At 34.9% G+C, this 19,375-nt stretch overlaps 1 protein-coding gene across 6 annotated transcripts in view; it reads left to right on the forward strand.

Moving 5' to 3' along the window:
- GRIK2 (glutamate ionotropic receptor kainate type subunit 2) overlaps positions 1–19,375 on the forward strand; it is a 398,712-nt gene that overhangs the window by 127,943 nt on the left and 251,394 nt on the right. For all 6 annotated transcript variants that reach the window (XM_054061971.1, XM_054061969.1, XM_054061974.1 and 3 more), the window contains 2 exons: positions 5,261–5,428; positions 9,308–9,565. In XM_054061971.1, the coding sequence (XP_053917946.1) occupies positions 5,261–5,428; positions 9,308–9,565 (426 nt within the window). The remainder of the gene's footprint in view (positions 1–5,260; positions 5,429–9,307; positions 9,566–19,375) is intronic.

Here is a 19,375-nt window from a genome sequence, read left to right on the forward strand (position 1 = left end):
AGCCTACATCTGTTACGAAATTTTTCCATGTGTAAAAGAGAAGAGATTTATGAATAACTTGTTCTGGCACTTGTGTTCATGCAGTGTTTTTTATGTAGTTAAGCACTTTTGTACTTTCTCATGTTTTTTTCACAAGGAGATGATAATGCAAAACACACAAGGAAGTGATCCCCAAAGTGGGATGTTTCTGGGGAGAAAAATACCTATGGCCTCTATGCATAACAGAAATGAAAAATTGAATTATTAAAATGCTCATCTCGTTATTTGTGAAATCAGGTAATTCAAAGCAGGACCAATACTTTGGTAATTTTTGTGACGATATGTAGCAAGATAACTTGTTCTTTTTTTCCTCAGGATGTTGTGTCTGAGAAAAAGTAATTGAAAATTGGAGAAAAAAATGGCTTGTAAACTAAATGTGACAATTCTTCAACGGTTTTGGTGGAAAATGCAGACTTTTCCATTTGAACAGTTTCAGAAAAGAATTTTTTTGACTTATGTAACTGTTTAAAAAAATATTTCAGGTTTTCTTTTCCCTTGTGAAATTATAAGGACATCTACATTAGTCATACTATTTTACTCAGCCCATATCATCCTTTTTGACAAAATATTACTATAATTTTTTCAAGTAGTTTCTGTTTCTGAAGGAACGGTTACTGCATCAGTATTATGCAGACCAGATTTTCCCTATTTATTATGATAAGAGAACTCGGTCATATAAATGTTTTTTTCAGTAGTGACAACTGTGATGAAAAATTCTAGTGGATTTCAGGTTCAGTAAAAGCAGCTTTAGTATGTGAAAATTAATAGGAGATCTGAATTATCCTGGATATCACTGAAAAGATACGCTATTTAAAGACTGTTTTACAATAGTTCTTGCGTATTTGTCTTGGTCTGGCCTGTCTTAAACATTCCTCATCCCTATGATTCTTCAGGTGTCAATTGCTACTAAAATCTCATGAGCTTTTGCTCGGTGGTTATCATGACAGCAAAAACCTTGAAGAAGTGTTCAGCTATACAGTAGACATCTACTGTACACAGTCAATAAATCTTCATGAGCTACTGATTGAGCTGTAGTTACATGGTGCCATATTCTCCAGTGTTATTGTCAGAGGGCAGAGATGAACTGCCGCATCGTTAACACTGTAAATTAAAAAGTCATATATGAGACCATTAAAGCAAGCTAAGCATTAAATACACATTTTGCTACTCCCTTTAAGTTCTCTGTCTCTGTTTTGAGGGAGCAATGACAATTCAGGCTTTTTCTCTAGGATGTGCTTTTGGCTTTATATGAAAACTGGTGTTTCTGCCTATTACGGGTCTATAAATTCTGTTAAAAATAAGACAAATCCCAACACCTGCATTTTTCAGGTTGTTAGACAGAGACAGGCATTGGTTTGGCTGCTTGTCCACATATCAATGGCAAGATTTATGACTCCCCTGTCTGCTTATCTTAAAACATACAGTGCATTCCTCAACTTGATTATTAATAAGGCTATCCTGAATACGAGGTACAACAGCAGTAAAGAACAGCCTGCTCAGGGGGGAACAACATGGCTCAGTGTGTTATAACAGCTTCTGGAAACTACTATCCCATTATAATTGAGTGTACTTGAAATGGAAAGCCAATCCTCTTTATTAATTTCCTTCCCATTTTATACAAAAATGCAGTGTAATTTGTGGCTTGTCTCCCAGTAGTAAGTTGGTGGATTTACATAAAAATATTCTTTAAAAATGCTCACAGATTTTTTTGCTATCATTTGCCTACTCAGTAACAAATATAGGAACATAACGACAGGGTCAAGGCAGTTTAAAGTTACCAAATAAGTTTTTACTTACATCTTATGCAGCAATGGAGAAAGCGCCATTTAAATTACCATTCCTATCAATGCCTGAACTCAATTCTGTGCCTTTGCTGAGCGAATTTGAAATGAAGACTTCTATGCATGCTTAAAAGGGCTCTCGTCAGGAGAATGAGCAGCTGTTTTGTGGCTGTGTTCTGATATCCAGAATACTGATGTGTGTCTGCCCAAGCTCCTGCTTCACTCCTTGTACGAGTTCAACTTAAACTTCTTAGAAGTTCAGTTTAAGAATGGTGGTGGCCTGTGTGTGCAGTAGTAGGTTGGCAAAGCTAAGAGCTGTTATTCCCTGCAGAGGAGCCTGGCATTTTCAGACATTTTTCATGTTAATAGGACATGTTACACTTTGAGAACTTGTTGATTTGAATGTCCATTTTAGTGTGAAAGTTAAGATCAACCTACACTCTTAACATTTAGTTACAGGATATTTTTCCCCCACTGCCTGAACAGATAGGTACCAAAGTAGCATGAACAGAAATGAAAGGAGCCTAGAGGAAGTGTGACATCACACAGGTTAGAAAAAAGTTAAGAAACTGCAAATATGTGGTTTAATCTATATTCCTATAGAGTTCTTATTTTTAATTTCATGCCTATCTAGTGAAAATACAACAATATTCAGGAGCAGGAATCAAAAGCCTGTTTTAGTTCTTCCTAGAAAAATATCCTAATCAAAAGACAATGTAAACAGGTTATTCTACCTATGTTTTCCTTGCAAATGGAAATTTACCCTGAGACAGACAGACCTTTGCAGAGGATACATTTATCACAAGGACAGGATATGTGAGTGAGGGAAGAAACCACTGAATGGTGCACGTGGGAAATTACACAACTTTACCACTCACAGGGGACAGAGACTTTGTCATCTTTATAAAACTGTGTTACCATGTGATGAACTGCCACTACTACTAGGAATTACCCAGATATGAGAGGTCAAAATCCATTTTTATTTTCATTTTATCTTATGCTGAGAGTAGTGGCTGCATCTTTGACAAGGATTTTCCCATGCCAACAATTTTGAAATGAGCAGAATGAAAAATACAAGGGTAAAGAAGGAATATTATATAGAGGTTCAGACACATTGAAATTTAAGAAGAAACCTTCCAATGCAAAAAATTCAGGGAGAAGGAAGACATATTTTAATGCTTGGTTCTCTTTAGGAGTCTATTGTTTCTTAGGAGATATAAACTTTTTTAAAAATAACTGTTTGTGTGAAACTGCTTTATTTAAATACACTTGTATAACTGCTTTCCAGATGACTTAGGAAAGCCTATATAATCTTTCTTAACTTTCACTACATTCATGGAAACATCTTTTTATTTTTATTTTCTTTTATATCTATACTTATTATTTATTCACTAATTTTTATCTTTCTGCAGAAACTTTAAAATATTTCTCCAAATCAAAGTAAGGTCCTCCTATATGTCTCAGTTTGACTTTGTAATGTCAGATTTTGTAAGTCTTAAGCCTCAAAAACTCTTGTGACTTTGTAATGTCGGATCCTGTAAGTCTTAAGCATCAAAAACTCTTGTGACTTTGTAATGTCAGATTCTGTAAGCCTTAAGCATCAAAAAATCTTGTCTATCAGACTATTTCCTGAACAGAGCACTTTATAAATTTCAAAAACAGTAGGTTTCATTTCACATTAATATTACATTGTTGTGCAAATAAGCATGGTATTTTTTTTTGTTTTAAACTGTATTAGACCTGTGTTTACCTAGACATCATTCAAATTTCTTTTGCTTTAGCTACTGAAGTATTGTTAAAATTGATTACTGATTATGTATACATTCTGTGCTCAATCGGCTTGGATCATTTCCCCAGCTATCTAAATTTTTCTTAAGCATCTTCCTCTCCCATCAGTGCCTCATTCTCAGTTTTAAATGACTAATGTTTAGTAATTGTTAGTCGCATATCATCTCAGTGGTTAGTGCTTGTGCTTTTAAATTAATACTTCAGCATCTGCCCCTAGGGCTCTCACCAGCAGTTTAAGGGCTCATCTTCAGGAAAGAATTTAACACCTTCATCCTGTAGCCAAGTTGGAAGAGACAGGAGGTTTACAAAATTAAAAAGCCTTTTCATGTTTAATAGTACCCAACAGGGAAAGAGTTGACAGCTAAATACATGTTCTTTTTGCTTTAGAAATGGTTCACGTACTTGGCTGCTCAACAAGACTGTTTACAAAATGATTGTAGTTTGTGAAGTTTAGTCTGACTCAGTTACTGTACATTCAGATGCAAAGAGCTGCTTGCTGAGAAAGTAGTGTAGTGTTGAATAAATATTTTTAGACAATACAAAGCCAGATAGCAACATTACTTTGGAAATGAATAAGCACAAGCTAGGAAAAAGTGAATGAAAAAAGTTTCTTGCACAGATACAATGCCTAGCTTGTAATTAGTGATCCTCCCATGATGGCCATTGATTGTCTATTGTTATAGACAGATGCTATTAATATAAAGACTGAAGAAATCATATGGATTTTGATTGTTTTCCTGAGGGATTCATGTCACCATAGTTAGGATGTATCTTCAAATGAATTCCATTGTCCCTGTATCCTTGGCCTTTCCAGAACCAAGAATAAATGATGTTATCCTGAAATGATATCTCATTAATGAGAAAAGTACTGCTGAAGTACTGCACAGTTTCAGAATTTCTTTCATTTAAGACTAAGGCTGGCTAAAAGGCATTCTAGAAATTGCGTGTCATTTGAGGCATATCCTACTCTGGCAGTACCCTTTGTTTCAGGATGTTTTCAATGCATGATAGAGCTTATGGCAGCTGTAGTTGCTTAGATTTGTGTATTTGGTGAGAATCAAGTTAGCACAAACATGCAGCTCAGTGCAAAAGAGCAAATTTTGAACCCTTTGCTCAACATATTTATCAACTCAGGCACACAGTCATGCTAAAATAACTATGCATCTTCATCTCTGGAGGCAGTTGAAGGCATCCCAGTTCTATGCTCAGTTCTATATTGCATTTGGTGAACTTTTCAGTTCACTATAGCTGTGGCATAAGTCTAGAAGAGTGAAAAAAAAGAATCCAGAAGTATCTCTCCCCCTGCCACACGCATAAGTTATGATTTATCTCAAAGAGGTAAATGTAATAATTTCAAGTTTATTTATATAAAGTAATAATTACATACTCTTCATCCCTCTCCTATATTGATTCAAAATAGTATGGTTGATTTATATTGCCACACTTTTTATCCACAATAATAAATTTAATGATGTATGTAAAATACCCAATCAAGTTAAAGTAATTTCGTCAGTTGCACAGTATGAGGTTTATTAGGTTAAAAATTTCAGGCTGATAAATCTTTTCCCGAACTGATTATTAAAGATGATCTTGTATGCCATTTTGGCTTATTAGTAGTTTGTTTTTTTCTGTCTTCTTTCTCCCACTACCAGGAGGCATTTTTGAGTGTGTGGAATCCGGTCCAATGGGAGCAGAAGAACTAGCCTTCAGATTTGCTGTGAACACAATCAACAGAAACAGAACTCTTCTGCCAAACACCACATTAACATATGACACGCAAAAGATAAATCTCTACGACAGTTTTGAAGCATCAAAAAAAGGTAAACTTTTGCATATTTCGTTTTCTTTTAATGAGAAACTAAGACTTACTTGGTTTACCTACTAGAAAGAATGTCTGTCCAATATATGAGACTGTACAAGGTTGTGGCTGACATCAAGGAATATATATAAAGACCGCTCCTGGTAACTGTTTAAAAATCACATTGTGACCTTTGCTCCCACTATACCTGTCTAAAAGTGATTTCTTTAAGTATTTTAAATCACGTATGTTAGAACGAAAAAACACATCTCAGACTTTGTTCTGGAAGACGCCAAGTGCCCCTGTATTCTAGTGAACTTAGGAGAAGGCTCCAATTTAATCTAAAACATTTAATCTCTTTCAGTACATCTCCACAAATACCTTTAGCATAAAAATGTCTCAGATAGTTAATCGGATGTGGGTTTCAAATTGGAATATGTAGCTGTAGTTTTGCATGTCTTATGTCAATAAGGCATAAAATTAAACCTAATTATGAAGCCTACTTAAGAATATTGCTGTCAGGTGAATGTCTAGGCCTGAGTTCAGAGTTTTCTCCTAACTGTAAATGATTTATTTAATAAAAAAAAAAACCCATAAAAAATAATTTTGAGCGTTTTTCCTAAATTTCCAAATCTCTGATTCTTACAAAAATTGAAGTTTTCATATTGCTTTGCATGCAAGTCTGATGATAGATGCAAGTTGTACTGCATTACTGTCATACTCTAGAAAGTACAAACCCCAACAAATTCAATATGTATTTATAGGAGAAAATATAAACTCTGGTGTCAGAAGTCAGCAGGACTGAATTTTGCACTATATTACATGTTCTTTAAAAACATTTTTATATAAATTGAAGAGCTAATTTCATATGAATGTTGTCCTTAACGAGAAAATAAGAAAGGTGAAAGAATCAGAGGTCATCTTGTATTTCTGAGGAGAGGTAATAGATTAAACTGCCAAATCATTTGGTCCCAACAGGCCACTCCCACGTGTTGTAGATTAAAAGCTTTACACAATAAGAGTTTTTGGTCTTATAGTGGACTAAGATGAATAAAAATAATTGATGGTACATTAGAAATGCTACATAGGGAAAAGTTACTGTGTCAGGATGAATGTACATGAAGTATATGTTAAAAGTGAAATATAATCAGTTCAGAAATTATGAGATTTTTTTTGCTGTAACATACAGAATTAATCTTGCTAACCTCTTTTATCAGCTTATTTGCTAAATAAACATTTCTAATAGAGTCTGCTGTTGTTAGGCATGAGAATAGACAGTATCCATATTTGCACAGAAATACTATTTGATCATTGTGAGATGTTTTGATTTATGAAAATTATTATGGACTAAATATTTATTCCTAGCAAGATTATTTCTTTGCAGAGGGGAGTATGTGGAAGAAGAAAGAGGCCAACAACACTTTCCACAAAGTATTTTTTGAGTTCTTATTCTGATGTTTTGGATGATGCATCAAAGCAGGTTCCAAGAGACTACTCTTCCATTTCCATCTTGGCCAATAGTGACTGAATGGACTAATCCTTAACTCTCACCTCTTCTTTCTCCTTTCCTCCTCATCTCACAAATTCATCTGCTTCCTGATTACAGCATACTTTGTCCTGTGAAATTTAATGGAACATTTGCTTTCTGTTTCTGAGGGAGGATGTAGAAAGCAGAGAAGGTTGTTTTGTGATCTTTAATTCTTTAAGCCTTTCCTGAGATGATATAACTGTTTTCAGTCCTTACTTGGAGTTTTTTTGAAGGTACAAGCTAGCTGGAATATTACCTTGCTACTTCTTGTTGGCTTGTAATATCTGAAGTTAGTATGGCAACATGCCGTTGACTGAACATATTGAATAGATTGTATATATTCATTGTTCCTACGTGCATCTTGGATGAGAACACAACTCTTTATTTGTATCTGGTCAGGCTGTATAAAAATCTGTGTAATCTTCCAGTGCTAATAGCTTTTTGCTTCATCATTTCACAATACAGCCAGCTACATTTGTGCTGACAGGTGTTTTAGTTTAGAATCAAAGGCTAAAGATTAACATAATATGGTTCGTTTTATTATGATGGGTCCAAAGCAGAGTTTTAACAATGAGGTTTAACCATTTGACTCATTTTGTGGTTCATGATTATGTCCATTAGTGAGCAGGCAGGCAATGCATCACAAATTGCCAGTTCAGACCTCTTAGTGAGATAAACTTTTGAAGTTGAATATAGATAAAAAATTGGTGTTTTTTTTAAAGGTACTATATGAAAGAGCAACCTGAAGGCAAGAAGTTATTCCCAAGATAATATTTCAGTGAAGAATAATGCAAAGGCAAACAAAATATCCCTCAATACACTAGAAAAATTGATATGCATTTGATAGAGCCAGAGCCATATTAAATCACGTGTGAAAGCTTTGCATTATTCAAATCTCAGAAACAGGAAAAAAAAAGCCCATTGAAAAGCCATCTGGTAGCTATTGCTGTTTTTAGTGATCCCATTTACTGACATTTGCATAAAGCTTGTTGATTAGTCTTAGGAAGGGCAATATTAGCATAAATGTTTTTTTTTTATCAAGCTAGTCATTTAGGCCCTGATCTGATGCTCAGAAATGCAATGGAGATCCTGTGCATATATGAGAAGTTTATTTAAACCCCCAGTACTCTGCAGTAATAAAAAGGTGCGCCAGCATATTTTCTGGACTGCACTTGAAAGACTTAGCAATGTTTTTATCAGGTTGAGAAGGATGTGCATAATAAAACAAATAATTTTGAATTGCTGAGAAAAGTAATGCAGCAAGATGTTTTTCTGCTGCTTGTTTCCTCAGCTGTCAGAAACATTGGTAGTAGAGTGACAATATTAATTTATCAAACCTCATACAAATATTTGTGTCTAAATTGGATTAGGGAGATACTTTTTGTTCCTTCTTCCTACTAAATTGGATGTTTTCTTGGAAGAAAGAATCTGTTGGTTTTCAGAACTGCATAATCATAGAAGTTATGTCTGTGATAGTTATCTAAACAGGACGATGGCATGGCCTGAAACATTGATCTACAGTATTGACCAATTTTCCTGTCTTCTTTTTGGCATGTCCTAACTATTATTCTATAAGATAATGGTGGAACTTTCTGTGGGAGATAACGCAGACCAAAGACTGCACAGTATAGGAAGAGCTAGTCTGTATTGGAAAGAGGAGATCTAAGCCACTTGAATGCCGTGCCAGCTACTCTCAGTTAAAGCCTTTGTTAATATAGATGTAGCAAAACTGAATGTTCCCAGTGTTTAAGAAAGTACACTAATTTTTTTTCACCAGAAGATAACAATTCAGTTTTCTTTTAGGGAAAATATTGACCTTTAAATTTTTCCATTCAACACGCCTACTTTTCCGATATAAAAATTTAAATGTCCATTTTGATGAAATTAATCATTTGCCTAATAGTTAACTAAAATACACTTTAAACATAAAATTTCTGAGTAATTAGGATCTCAGTAGAAATAGTGTTGCTTGATCATGGAAGAAGTTAACACTTAAACAGCCTAGGTTAGAATACTATCCTATATAGCCCCTTTCCACGTGAGATGCCGCTGAGCCTAAATATCTTCTCTTGTCAGTGCTTTTTAAAATACACCGTTGCTGGCCTTTGTGACTTCTACTGTCATAGAAGTGTTCATTAAATATAGCTGAACGTTATTTCAGTGTTAAGGATTTCTATTTGTGAGTTCATAGTGAAACCTTAGAAATGTATTCTGAAGTTCAAGCCTGTGTAAGTGAAAGTGTTACACAATAAATGAGCTCTATCAACGATAAAGTTTCATGGAGTACCTTTTGTTTAATACAAATTGTGCAATATCTTCTGGCACACTGCTTTCTTTCCTCTCGTCATTGACAGACTTCTGTCTCCTCTTCAGCCTGTGATCAGCTGTCCCTTGGGGTGGCTGCCATCTTTGGACCATCCCATAGCTCTTCAGCTAATGCTGTGCAATCCATCTGCAACGCTTTGGGTGTTCCGCATATCCAGACCCGCTGGAAACATCAGGTGTCAGACAACAAGGACTCCTTCTATGTCAGCCTCTATCCAGATTTCTCTTCGCTCAGCCGTGCCATCCTTGACCTTGTGCAGTTCTTCAAATGGAAAACAGTTACTGTTGTTTATGACGACAGCACTGGTAAGGCTAAAGCATTCGACTATCTGCAGACATGTACATGTACAAAGAGAGGGAGGAGGGGTGTCACTAGTCATATTTCTTGAGAAATCTCAACTATATTACAAGAATTTCTATTGGCAAAGTAGGGTATAACAAATTTCGTGGATTTATCAGCGTAAGTATCCTCACAAGTGTGCTTCTGTTGCTAAATGCTGTGTGTTTGAGCTCACAGCTGTCAATAAATCAGTCACGCTCTAATTGTTTTTTCTGCAGTGCCTTAACAGTTGCTAACAGCTATGTCTCTTGATTTTAGTTAAAGTTAGTTCAGTTTGATTTTAGTTTAGAAGAAAAATATGATAACTTGGAAGATGTAGTAGTGTGCCTGGTGAAATAGAAGACCTTAATTCTGGCGCTGCTTCTGGCATTAGTTAATTTAGAAAAAGGATGCTATATTTGTTCGGAGTCTCAGTATCTGCCTTTTTTTTTGAGACAAATTCAGAAGAAGCCATGGTTTTAGCTGCTAGAAACAGAAACCAAAGGAGGTTTGGAGGCTTGTTTTGCAGATGAGTTACATTAGTTAAAATGAACTCTTGACTTTCCAGCAGAAATATACCAGTTTGCTACCTTTCCCTTACCTCATCCCTAAAATTTGCTTTGCCCTTCTTTATTGCCTTGACAGTGACATCTTTGAAAATTACTCTAAAGACTTAAGTTTGATTTGAGGTCTGTCTCTTGGCAGTTAGAACTAAGACCTTGGTAAGAGGTCTGATTGTACATCTGATGGTAATGGAAGACACAATGAAGGTTCTTAGTCAAATGAGTTATTTTTATTTTTCTTGGAAATGATGATAACTTCCATACTGATTGAAGAGTTGTTGGCACGAGATGAAAATGATGAGCGCCAAATCATTCTCACAGTTCAGTAAACTAGAAGATTGTTGATACCCTTGTTGCATAATGCTACTATCTATCTAAACCTGAAATGAGAAAAAAAAACCCACAAGAAACAATATCTGTTACACGTGGTTAACTGTAGTGAAGACAAACTCTGCTAGATAAAGAGCATTTACAGCAGGATAGAATACCTGCTTATTAAGGTCAAAAAAGATGTTGTGGATAACTCTGAAAAGGTGAAAAGAAAACAACCAGGGAATAATTTCTAACTGATTTTTTTTTCCTTCATGTATTTTAAAATAAAGGAATGTAGTTAAGTTTAGAGGCTGTGTTCCTAAAATTTTGTTGGCTGATGCTATCAAAAGCCTCAGGTAATCAAAATGTCTGATTTCAAGTTCAGCTTTACAGACTTAAAGTGAGAAATATGTAACTTTTTTATTGATGCTTTTGATGTTTTTTGAATTATTGTTCTGAAATAGGACAGGAAGTTAAAAAGGCATTAAATTTTAATCAAATGATGATTGAAATAAGTAATTTGTTCAATGAAACAGTTACAGACCTATGTTTGTCTTTTATGCACTATGGGCAGCAACAAGGTCCTGTCCCAAATCATCCACATCTTTATGATGTAGAAATGGCTAGGTTGGAGAAGGTTAACCTATGGAGTCTGGCTATTGCTCCTCATGTCAGTCTGGACCTCAGAACACTGGGTTGTTCTAAGTAGATCAGACCTGTCTCGTGTTCAGGAGGCTGTAGTGAGGAAAGCAGGGTAACTCGCCACAGGAGAAAATGGAAGGTGTGTCATGCTGAAATAGGGACAGAGATACTTCTAAGGGGTATGATCAATAACAATGGAGAGAGCAAAGATCAGGTGTAACACTGTAATAAGGAAGAGCCAAGGATCTACAAATAGGATTAAGAATATTAATAAACTAGAAAGCTTAATTCTGTCTTGTCTCAGTAAGAAGATACGCAGTCTGTTACAGTGAGGATAAGGTAACAGAAACAAAAATAAGCATAGAATGTGCAAAGGTTTTAATATTATAATAAAGCCTTCTGCCCCAATAGTATATTATAGAGTCGGCATTGTGTCAGTAGGTAGATCGGCCTGTTCTTTCAGGGAAGAAAAAATATTTGAGGACTTTTTCTGTGAATTCTGTGAATGTGTTTGAATACTCCCGCTTTAAATAATAGCTATATTCTTCTTCCTTCTATGATTTATTTTAGGTCTGAAGACATTTTTTTTAATGTAGTCCATCCAGTGTACAGATAAAAAATTGGAAAGAGGCTCTAGAACATCTTTTTTTCCTAGTCTGAACCTGAATATTTCTTCCTGTGGCCATTCTAAATGGGAAAGTATATTCCTTCTGACTAGAATTTCCCATTAAAAGAACCCCTATCAGAATGTAATGAGAGGTTGGTTAGTTTGGGTTTTCTTTTTTTCCTGAAAGTAATTTATTGCTTCTTTGTTAATTAAATATCACTAAACTATCCCTGGACGCTAATTAACTTCTTTCAGATATACAGATTTGCTGCAGCCAATTGTCTTTAAGAAATAAAAGTGGGGAAATGGCAGCATGTTCATCAGCTGCATGTCCTAATGGTTTTAATTGGTCTCAAAACAGTAACTTAATTTCAAGTAAATAGTCTAATCTCAGTGCTAAAGAAAACAGACTACATAAATTCTAAATAAGTTTTTGAATCTTGGAGAATTCAAAACAAAGAATACACAAACAGTTAGATGCTGGGGCTTTCAAATCATACTGGCACTTGTATTGCCAACTAATGATTTATGCAGATCAAATTGATATAAACAGAGTTCTGGTGTTTTTTCTTAATTAACATTTGTTTTGGTCTTGGGCGAATAAGTATAAACACAAAAAATCTGTTGCATCTATGAACAGAAGCCAAAGAAAAACTGGAAAAAATGGCTTCAGAAACAAAAAATATTTCTGTTGGTCTTCAGCACTGAACCCTATGCTTTAATTTGAATGAAGGAAAAAGATATCTTTTTGTTGATCTGTTTACTGTAGTATACAGGTAACATTGATTTGTAAATAAAACTACAATTTATTTCTTGGTACCAGTATTAAAATTCACATTATCTTATCCTCACTATATTTAACATTGTTGTCCCCTCACCTTGAGTATTGTGTGCAGTTCTGTGCTGCATAGTTTAAAAAAAATGTTAAGGTGTCCAGAAGAAGGGCCACAGAAGACAGCTGGTGATAGGGCTGGAAGGCATGTCCTGCGAGGAGCAGCTAAGGACTTGGGTCTTGTCTAGTTTGGAGAAAAGGAGGCTGAAGGGTGACCTCATTACTCTCTACAACTTCTTGAGAAGGGGAAGTGGAGAGGGAGGTGGTGGTCTCTTCTCTCTGGTATCCAGTGATAGGACATATGGGAATGGCTTAAAGGTGTGCCAGAGGTTCAGACTTCACATTAGGAAGCATTTTTTCATAACAAGGGGGGGTCAAACACTGGAACAGGCTTCCTAGAGAGACATTCTATGCCCTAAGCCTGTCAGTGTTTAAGAGGCACTTGGCCAATGTCCTTAATAATATGCTTTAATTTGGACAGCCCTGGACTGGTTAGGCAGTTGGACTAGATGATGGTTGTAGGCCCCTTCCAGCTGAACTGTTCTGTATTTCACATACTATTTTCAGACACCTTACATCATATGGTTTGTTGTGTGGATGTGGGGTATTTTTGTTTCTCTTCTTTCCCTGCAGTGCTAATAAAAACTATACTCACCTTTGCAGTTAATATAACTGTACGCTAAGAGGAATTAAATACCTTGGGGGCAAAATGGATGTGTGGTGGTGGCAGGTAGGCAATATTGCTAAAGGATAAATGAAAAAAATTTTGTGATTCAAAGTAAATCTTGTGTAGGTGCAAGATTTTTCTTTAAGGAGAATATACACAGCGCAATATGAAAATGAGAAAAGATATTCAAGAAATGTTAGAGAACAGGCAGCTGCGGAGGAAAGAAAATTAGATGGTCTGAACAAAACTGTTTGTCTCTGTTTTACTGTAAATGAATTAAACAGCATCTCAGTTTGTGTGAAAAGCTGTTCTCCTTTTTAAACACATCTGTATAACTAAGGTCTATTCTTAGCAGAATAAGAGAGAAGGAATGAAAGGAGTTGCAAATGCTGTATTTGAACACTTGACAACTGATACAGCAACAGTACATTTCACCTGAGTTTAGACAAGAGGACTTCAATTTTGATGTTCTATAACAGAAGACTATGAACTGACATGTCTGGCATGCAGTGGAGTATATTGCAGGTTAGAAATTTTGATATAGAAGGGTGAAACTTGTTCACCTAGTAGCTATTTTCCTAACTTGGAACCTGCTTAAAGGTGGGTAGCGTAAGGTGAGGTTGTTTTATGAGGTGGGATTCTTTTTTTTTCCTCTTTCTTTTTTTTAAAATAGACCAGGCAGCTGAATTTCTATTCCTGGAAAAGTGCTGGACAAATAAACTATCATAACTTACCTACCAGGTCTCTATCAGTGTGCAGATATAATAAGTTATAAACTACCACTAAGTTATTCCATTGATAGTGATTCCTCAAACTGGATTTATTAGACGTCAGATGAAAACTATCCATGTGTGTATTTTTGTATATTTATTACTAATTTTGTATATTTTATTACTATATATATTTATACTATTATGACTTGTTATTATGACTATTATGGCAATTTTAACTAGCATTTATTCTAGTTCTACCAAGCAAATGCAGAATTCACAGTACTGGTTATTCTTGAAGGGGCTGGGTGGTTACCTGTATTTGTTCTTTGAGAATAATTCTATAGAAATTTTAATTAAGTTTTTTGAAAATTAAGTGTCATCAAGTTAAATACAAGGCATGAGTCTGGCCCATTTTTTAGGAAAATATCTACCACAGCCCTCTACCTGGTTTTGGACAAGAATTTAATTTTGACATTCTGCAACAAGACATGGCATTATAAAAAGAGAAATGTAGATTTACTATAAAAACAGAATAAATACATAAGATACCTATAGAACTTTAGTATAAGCCTGAGGAACAGAGATGTAGGTAATATTTCCAGAAATTGTTACATTAAAAATGAACATATTCCTAATGAGACATTAAAATTGCTTTGCCTTTGCAGGTTTAAATAAACTTAAGAATATAAATCCTACAGATAATTGGTTAGGGAAATTATGATCAAAATACTTCTTCATTTCACAAAGACTGGAAAACTTTATTCACTATTTTCAAATACAGAAAAATGTGTTGGGAAAACTATTTAAGTGAAAAATGAAAATCGGAAAATGGTGACGTAATCAGTATCACATCTTGCACAGGGCATAAATTTAAACTTAATTTATCCAAACTTAATTCCGCTTTTATTTCTGCTTTAGTATTATATATTTTGTTTTCTGCTTGGAGAAAAACTGTGAAATGCATTTGAGATGTTAACCCCTTTGTGAAGACATCAGTCTCAGCTCAAATATTCTCATCTTAACACATATTAGCTTCAATTCCAGATTTTTCTTCTCTTCAGTTGTTCTTACTGTTACAATTTTTTAGGAGAAATATAGCTGCTTTTGTTTTTAAAAATAACCGTGCTTACACAGTGTAAATGCCAGTTCAGAATGTTCATTTATGTTTCTTTTCCTACTAAATCCATTTTAATTTTTAGTAGATATCAATTCTTTATATAGTTTTGTATAATTTCATAAAATAGTAATGCTTCTATGGTAGGGCTAGAAACTGCTCACTTGTTCTACTGCTTCTTTTAACATTGATTCTGATAGCTTTGACAAAAGCTGTTTTGTCCTTTGACTGTAGTTGATCTCTTTTTTCCTCTTCACCCTCATTAAACTGCACTGCTCATAGATGTCAGCCACTTGAGAGATCATACTTCACACTGTTGCATGAATTTTTTTTAAATGCCCAGGACTCTTAATTGTCATTGCTGTCAGTATCATCACACTGAATTAAAGACAAAGCCTTCTGAAAATGTCCAAGATTCATGTTCAGAAAATTGAACAATAACAGTATTTCAAATCAAGCATATTGTAATAGAGCCACATATGTAAAAGAATGTCACATGTTGCCAGAGATTCAAAAAACACGGCAAATCTAACATAAAAAGCTTAATGTTGTCTTAATTTTAAACATTTTCTTCAATATTTTTTTTTCTTATATTTTCACATACTATGAGCAGAGGTAAGGGAAGGAATATACAGATGTTGTTTGGTTTTGTTGGTCGTTTTTCCCTCAATCCTGTGTGCTGCAGCTGATAAGTACTTGGGTGGTGTGAAAAAAATCTTATTTTCTTCATCTTTTTATGGTGATCTTCAAGATCAAAACCTTTCCATGAGCTGAAGGCCTTTTCTGAACTTAAGCAGCACATTGAATCCCTGTGGGAATGGGGTAGAAAGCTTTTTTTCACTGCAGTGCCTAGAAGCCATTATTAGAAAAGTCTTGTTACTGGAAATAGGCTGCATAGGGATTGACTATTTGAAACTAACTATAAATGGTATTTGCACCCATGCTCTGACGTGCTCACTTAGCATATTTAAGGAAAATAATAAATATTGAAGTGCCTTGCACTTCAATTACATCTGGTTATGCTGAATCATCAGTAAAATTGGTTTAACATTCAGATGCTAAGACCTAAAACCCAGAAAAATTAGGTGATATGCACGGTATCAGACTGGAAATCTAACTGTGGAGTGAAACCTGGATCCTAGATTTTCTTGTTCAGTGATTTTTTTTAACCCTAAGACTAGTCTCTCCTGTATGTGGTATTTTAGTAATCTCAACTGCAATATTAATCATGAATATAAATTTAAACACTTCTACTTTCCTGTACTAAATAATTGTTTAAAAATATATTTTTTAGTCCAAAAGAAGAGGTATTTTCTGTCTTTAGGCTAGACAATTTTAAGTCCTTCCTAACAATGTTTGTGTTTCAAATACATGTACATACATGCATACAAACATCTAGATAAGAACATAGTTCTACCTCCTTTGCTTGTTTTAGAAAGGAGTATTTTTCTCAGATAATAGTGTTTCTGTGCTCTAAGTCCTCCTCAAGTACACTTCTTATATCAGCATCATTCTGTGGAAGTGCAGGTCAAGGAGTGAAAGAAAAGTTCCCTCAGTCTGTTGACAAATACCATTTGTACAATCACTGTTGATCCTGTGTCTGTCAACAAAGTAGCCTCTATTTGTTGAGCAGATATTGACCAAAAATGAGTAAGACTCCTGGAGATAAAGCTTAAAATTCTTGAGTAGGGTCCATCCTTCCACATTCAAAGTAAGGATCGCTTGAAGTGTGAGGAGTGAACTTTCTCTCCTTTCTTTCCTGCCCAGAAGATGTCAATTACTATACCTGATAGTGGTATGCATGCAGTGGTTAGGAATGCAAATCAGGTATCAGATGAACTTTTAAAGCCCAAGTTAAATTTTGGAATGAAGAACATTCAGCTATTTCCCTCCTTCTCATACACGCTTTATTTTTAAATTAGGTTATATTTTAATAAATAAAGCTGTATAGCCTTTAATATTAAAATAAACCTCTGAAATATTTCTGTTGTATGCTTCTAAATACTGAGCTTTGGAGTTCATGCAAAACTATCTGATTATCTTGATATATGTCCAACTTCATGTGACACAGAACAGCACACTCCTCAAAGTTTCAGCATGGGAGCAAGATGAGTGTTGGAAGACTGCCTAATAACCACAACTATGGAGAATTTTAGAGAGAGGCATAGTTCTTAGCCCTAGAAATTGTGTTTCAGAATACAATTAAGTCTGGCATGGCTATCATCCTAGAAAAAGTATTTGAAAAAATATTTTCAGTTGGAAATAATATAGTTTTAATTTGTCCTGTCATATTTGGTGAGCCAGAACCAGCTTTTCAGCATGAGTTTGTTTTTTTTTTTTTAGTAATATACTCACAAGAAACATTTCTTCAAAACAACAACAATTCTCCCTACCTCCTCCCCCAAAAACCAAAAAAAACCCTCATGATCAATTTATTTTTTCTAACAACTTAATCCGCTAGTTTTGAAGAACTGTACCTTCTTTAAATGTTTGTATAGCTGGAAGTCTTCATATGGAAAGAATGAAGCTTCGAATTATTTCAGCCACATATGAAAGAACACGTCAACGTTGTCTAAGGGTGTTCTGATTTATGAACAGTTTTTCTTCCATATAACTGAAGAAGAGTCGGGCATAGTAGATCGCTCCTGTAATTTGATAAGGAGATAAGTACGTCATTACAGGTAGCTTGACATTTTAGAGCCTCTATACACCTATACTTTTTCCACCTGATGGAACTTCTATCATACAAATAGACCTCCAGACTCCATTCTGGCAAATACTATTTTTATTTTGGGTGACTAGTGTATCTTGGCTTGCCCTAATTAATCTAATTTTTAAATTTTCAGCTGAAGTTATTCTAAACAGAGTACTATATTTCTTGACAAAGGGCTTGTTAAATACTACTTGTTTGGGCAGAATATCTACTGAAGTCAGGTACCAAATATTTTTCCTTCTTTTTACTGATACAGGGCTAACATTGTCCTAGTAAGTATCTAGATTAATGATAGAATAATAATACTAGATACCTTGGAATTCCTCTTCATGCTATCTCCACTAATTGCAGTGCATTTTTAATATTGTGGATTGCAGGTGGCATAAAGCTCTGGTGTAGTAATATATATATATACATACAGATATAGTGTTCTGATTACTCTCTAAGCCTTCAACTACAAGACTCAAACCCGCTGCTCGGGTGGTGGGCTCTAAAGCTGTATTATTTATAATAAGCTGTATTAATTATGTTTACAGTAAGAAGATAAATTTAGTTGGATTATGTATGTTAAAGCTATTCCTTCTTTAAAGACTGTTTACACCATTTTAGTACTGTATTTAAATGGGTTTAAATATAAATGATCACGATTTTGAGGATAGTTTACACTGCCACGATTGGGCAAAATTATCTTAGTGTAGCAAAAAGGCTAAATATGAATAAATGATAAAGGATCATCAAACTGTCTTTCCCCTTCATTTGTATTTTTTTCTGTATTTGTCTTCAAGGTGTTTCTGTGTTATGCTCTTATTTCTGAAGAACACAGAACAGCCCACTGTTTAAGTAGTCATGCTAGCAAGTCCAATTTCTTTATTCTTTAATTTTTCATTAATCCTTTCACTAGAGGTGTTTTTTAGGTATAGGACAATGATAATAAAGCTGATCTTGAGAGAGTGTATGGGTAATCTGTTTAGGATGTTCAGTATCTGTGAATCATTTTATAGCAATGAACTGTTCCAGCTGCTACGAGGCATTCTATCAAAGACTGATAAACTGGCATTCTCTTTCCTTTTACACTTACCCATGCCAAAGCCCAATACTCAATGATATTTTTCTCAGACATATCCAGAAAAACTGGGCAGGGGTCTGTCAGGGAAGATTAGAGAGGTGTGAAACAACTTACTGAAAATACGAAAACTATTCTAATAGCTCTACAAAACAATATATTATAATTATTGAAGTTTTTGAGATTCTGAAGATAGGAGTAGCCTTTAAAAGAGCATCAGTGTTCTTTTGTACAGAAAATGGTTCATGTGTTCAGCCTATTGCAAAGTGCATTTGCTTGCATTCTTCCTGTGCAGCACAAAGGCAGCATTAACGGAAATGATAAATAGTTTGACGAGAAGGCCAGGTGGCATAGCAATGGTTTGCAAGACTGCTGAGCTGGAGACACAGGTTTTAAAACAAACTTGGGGCTCATACTTCCTGGAATGGTTGAAGTTGAACATGTCGAGGAGGTAATGTGATTGATCTCTTTGGAGGAAGATGCCAGCTGGAGAGCTCACAAACTGCTCCTTCAGGACTCTCCTTAAAGATGAATTGATGGCAGCTTCTGAAAAGAGTTACTCAAACCACAT

Source organism: Cuculus canorus, chromosome 3 (assembly GCF_017976375.1).
Source record: "Cuculus canorus isolate bCucCan1 chromosome 3, bCucCan1.pri, whole genome shotgun sequence".
Taxonomy (NCBI): Eukaryota; Metazoa; Chordata; class Aves; order Cuculiformes; family Cuculidae; genus Cuculus; species Cuculus canorus.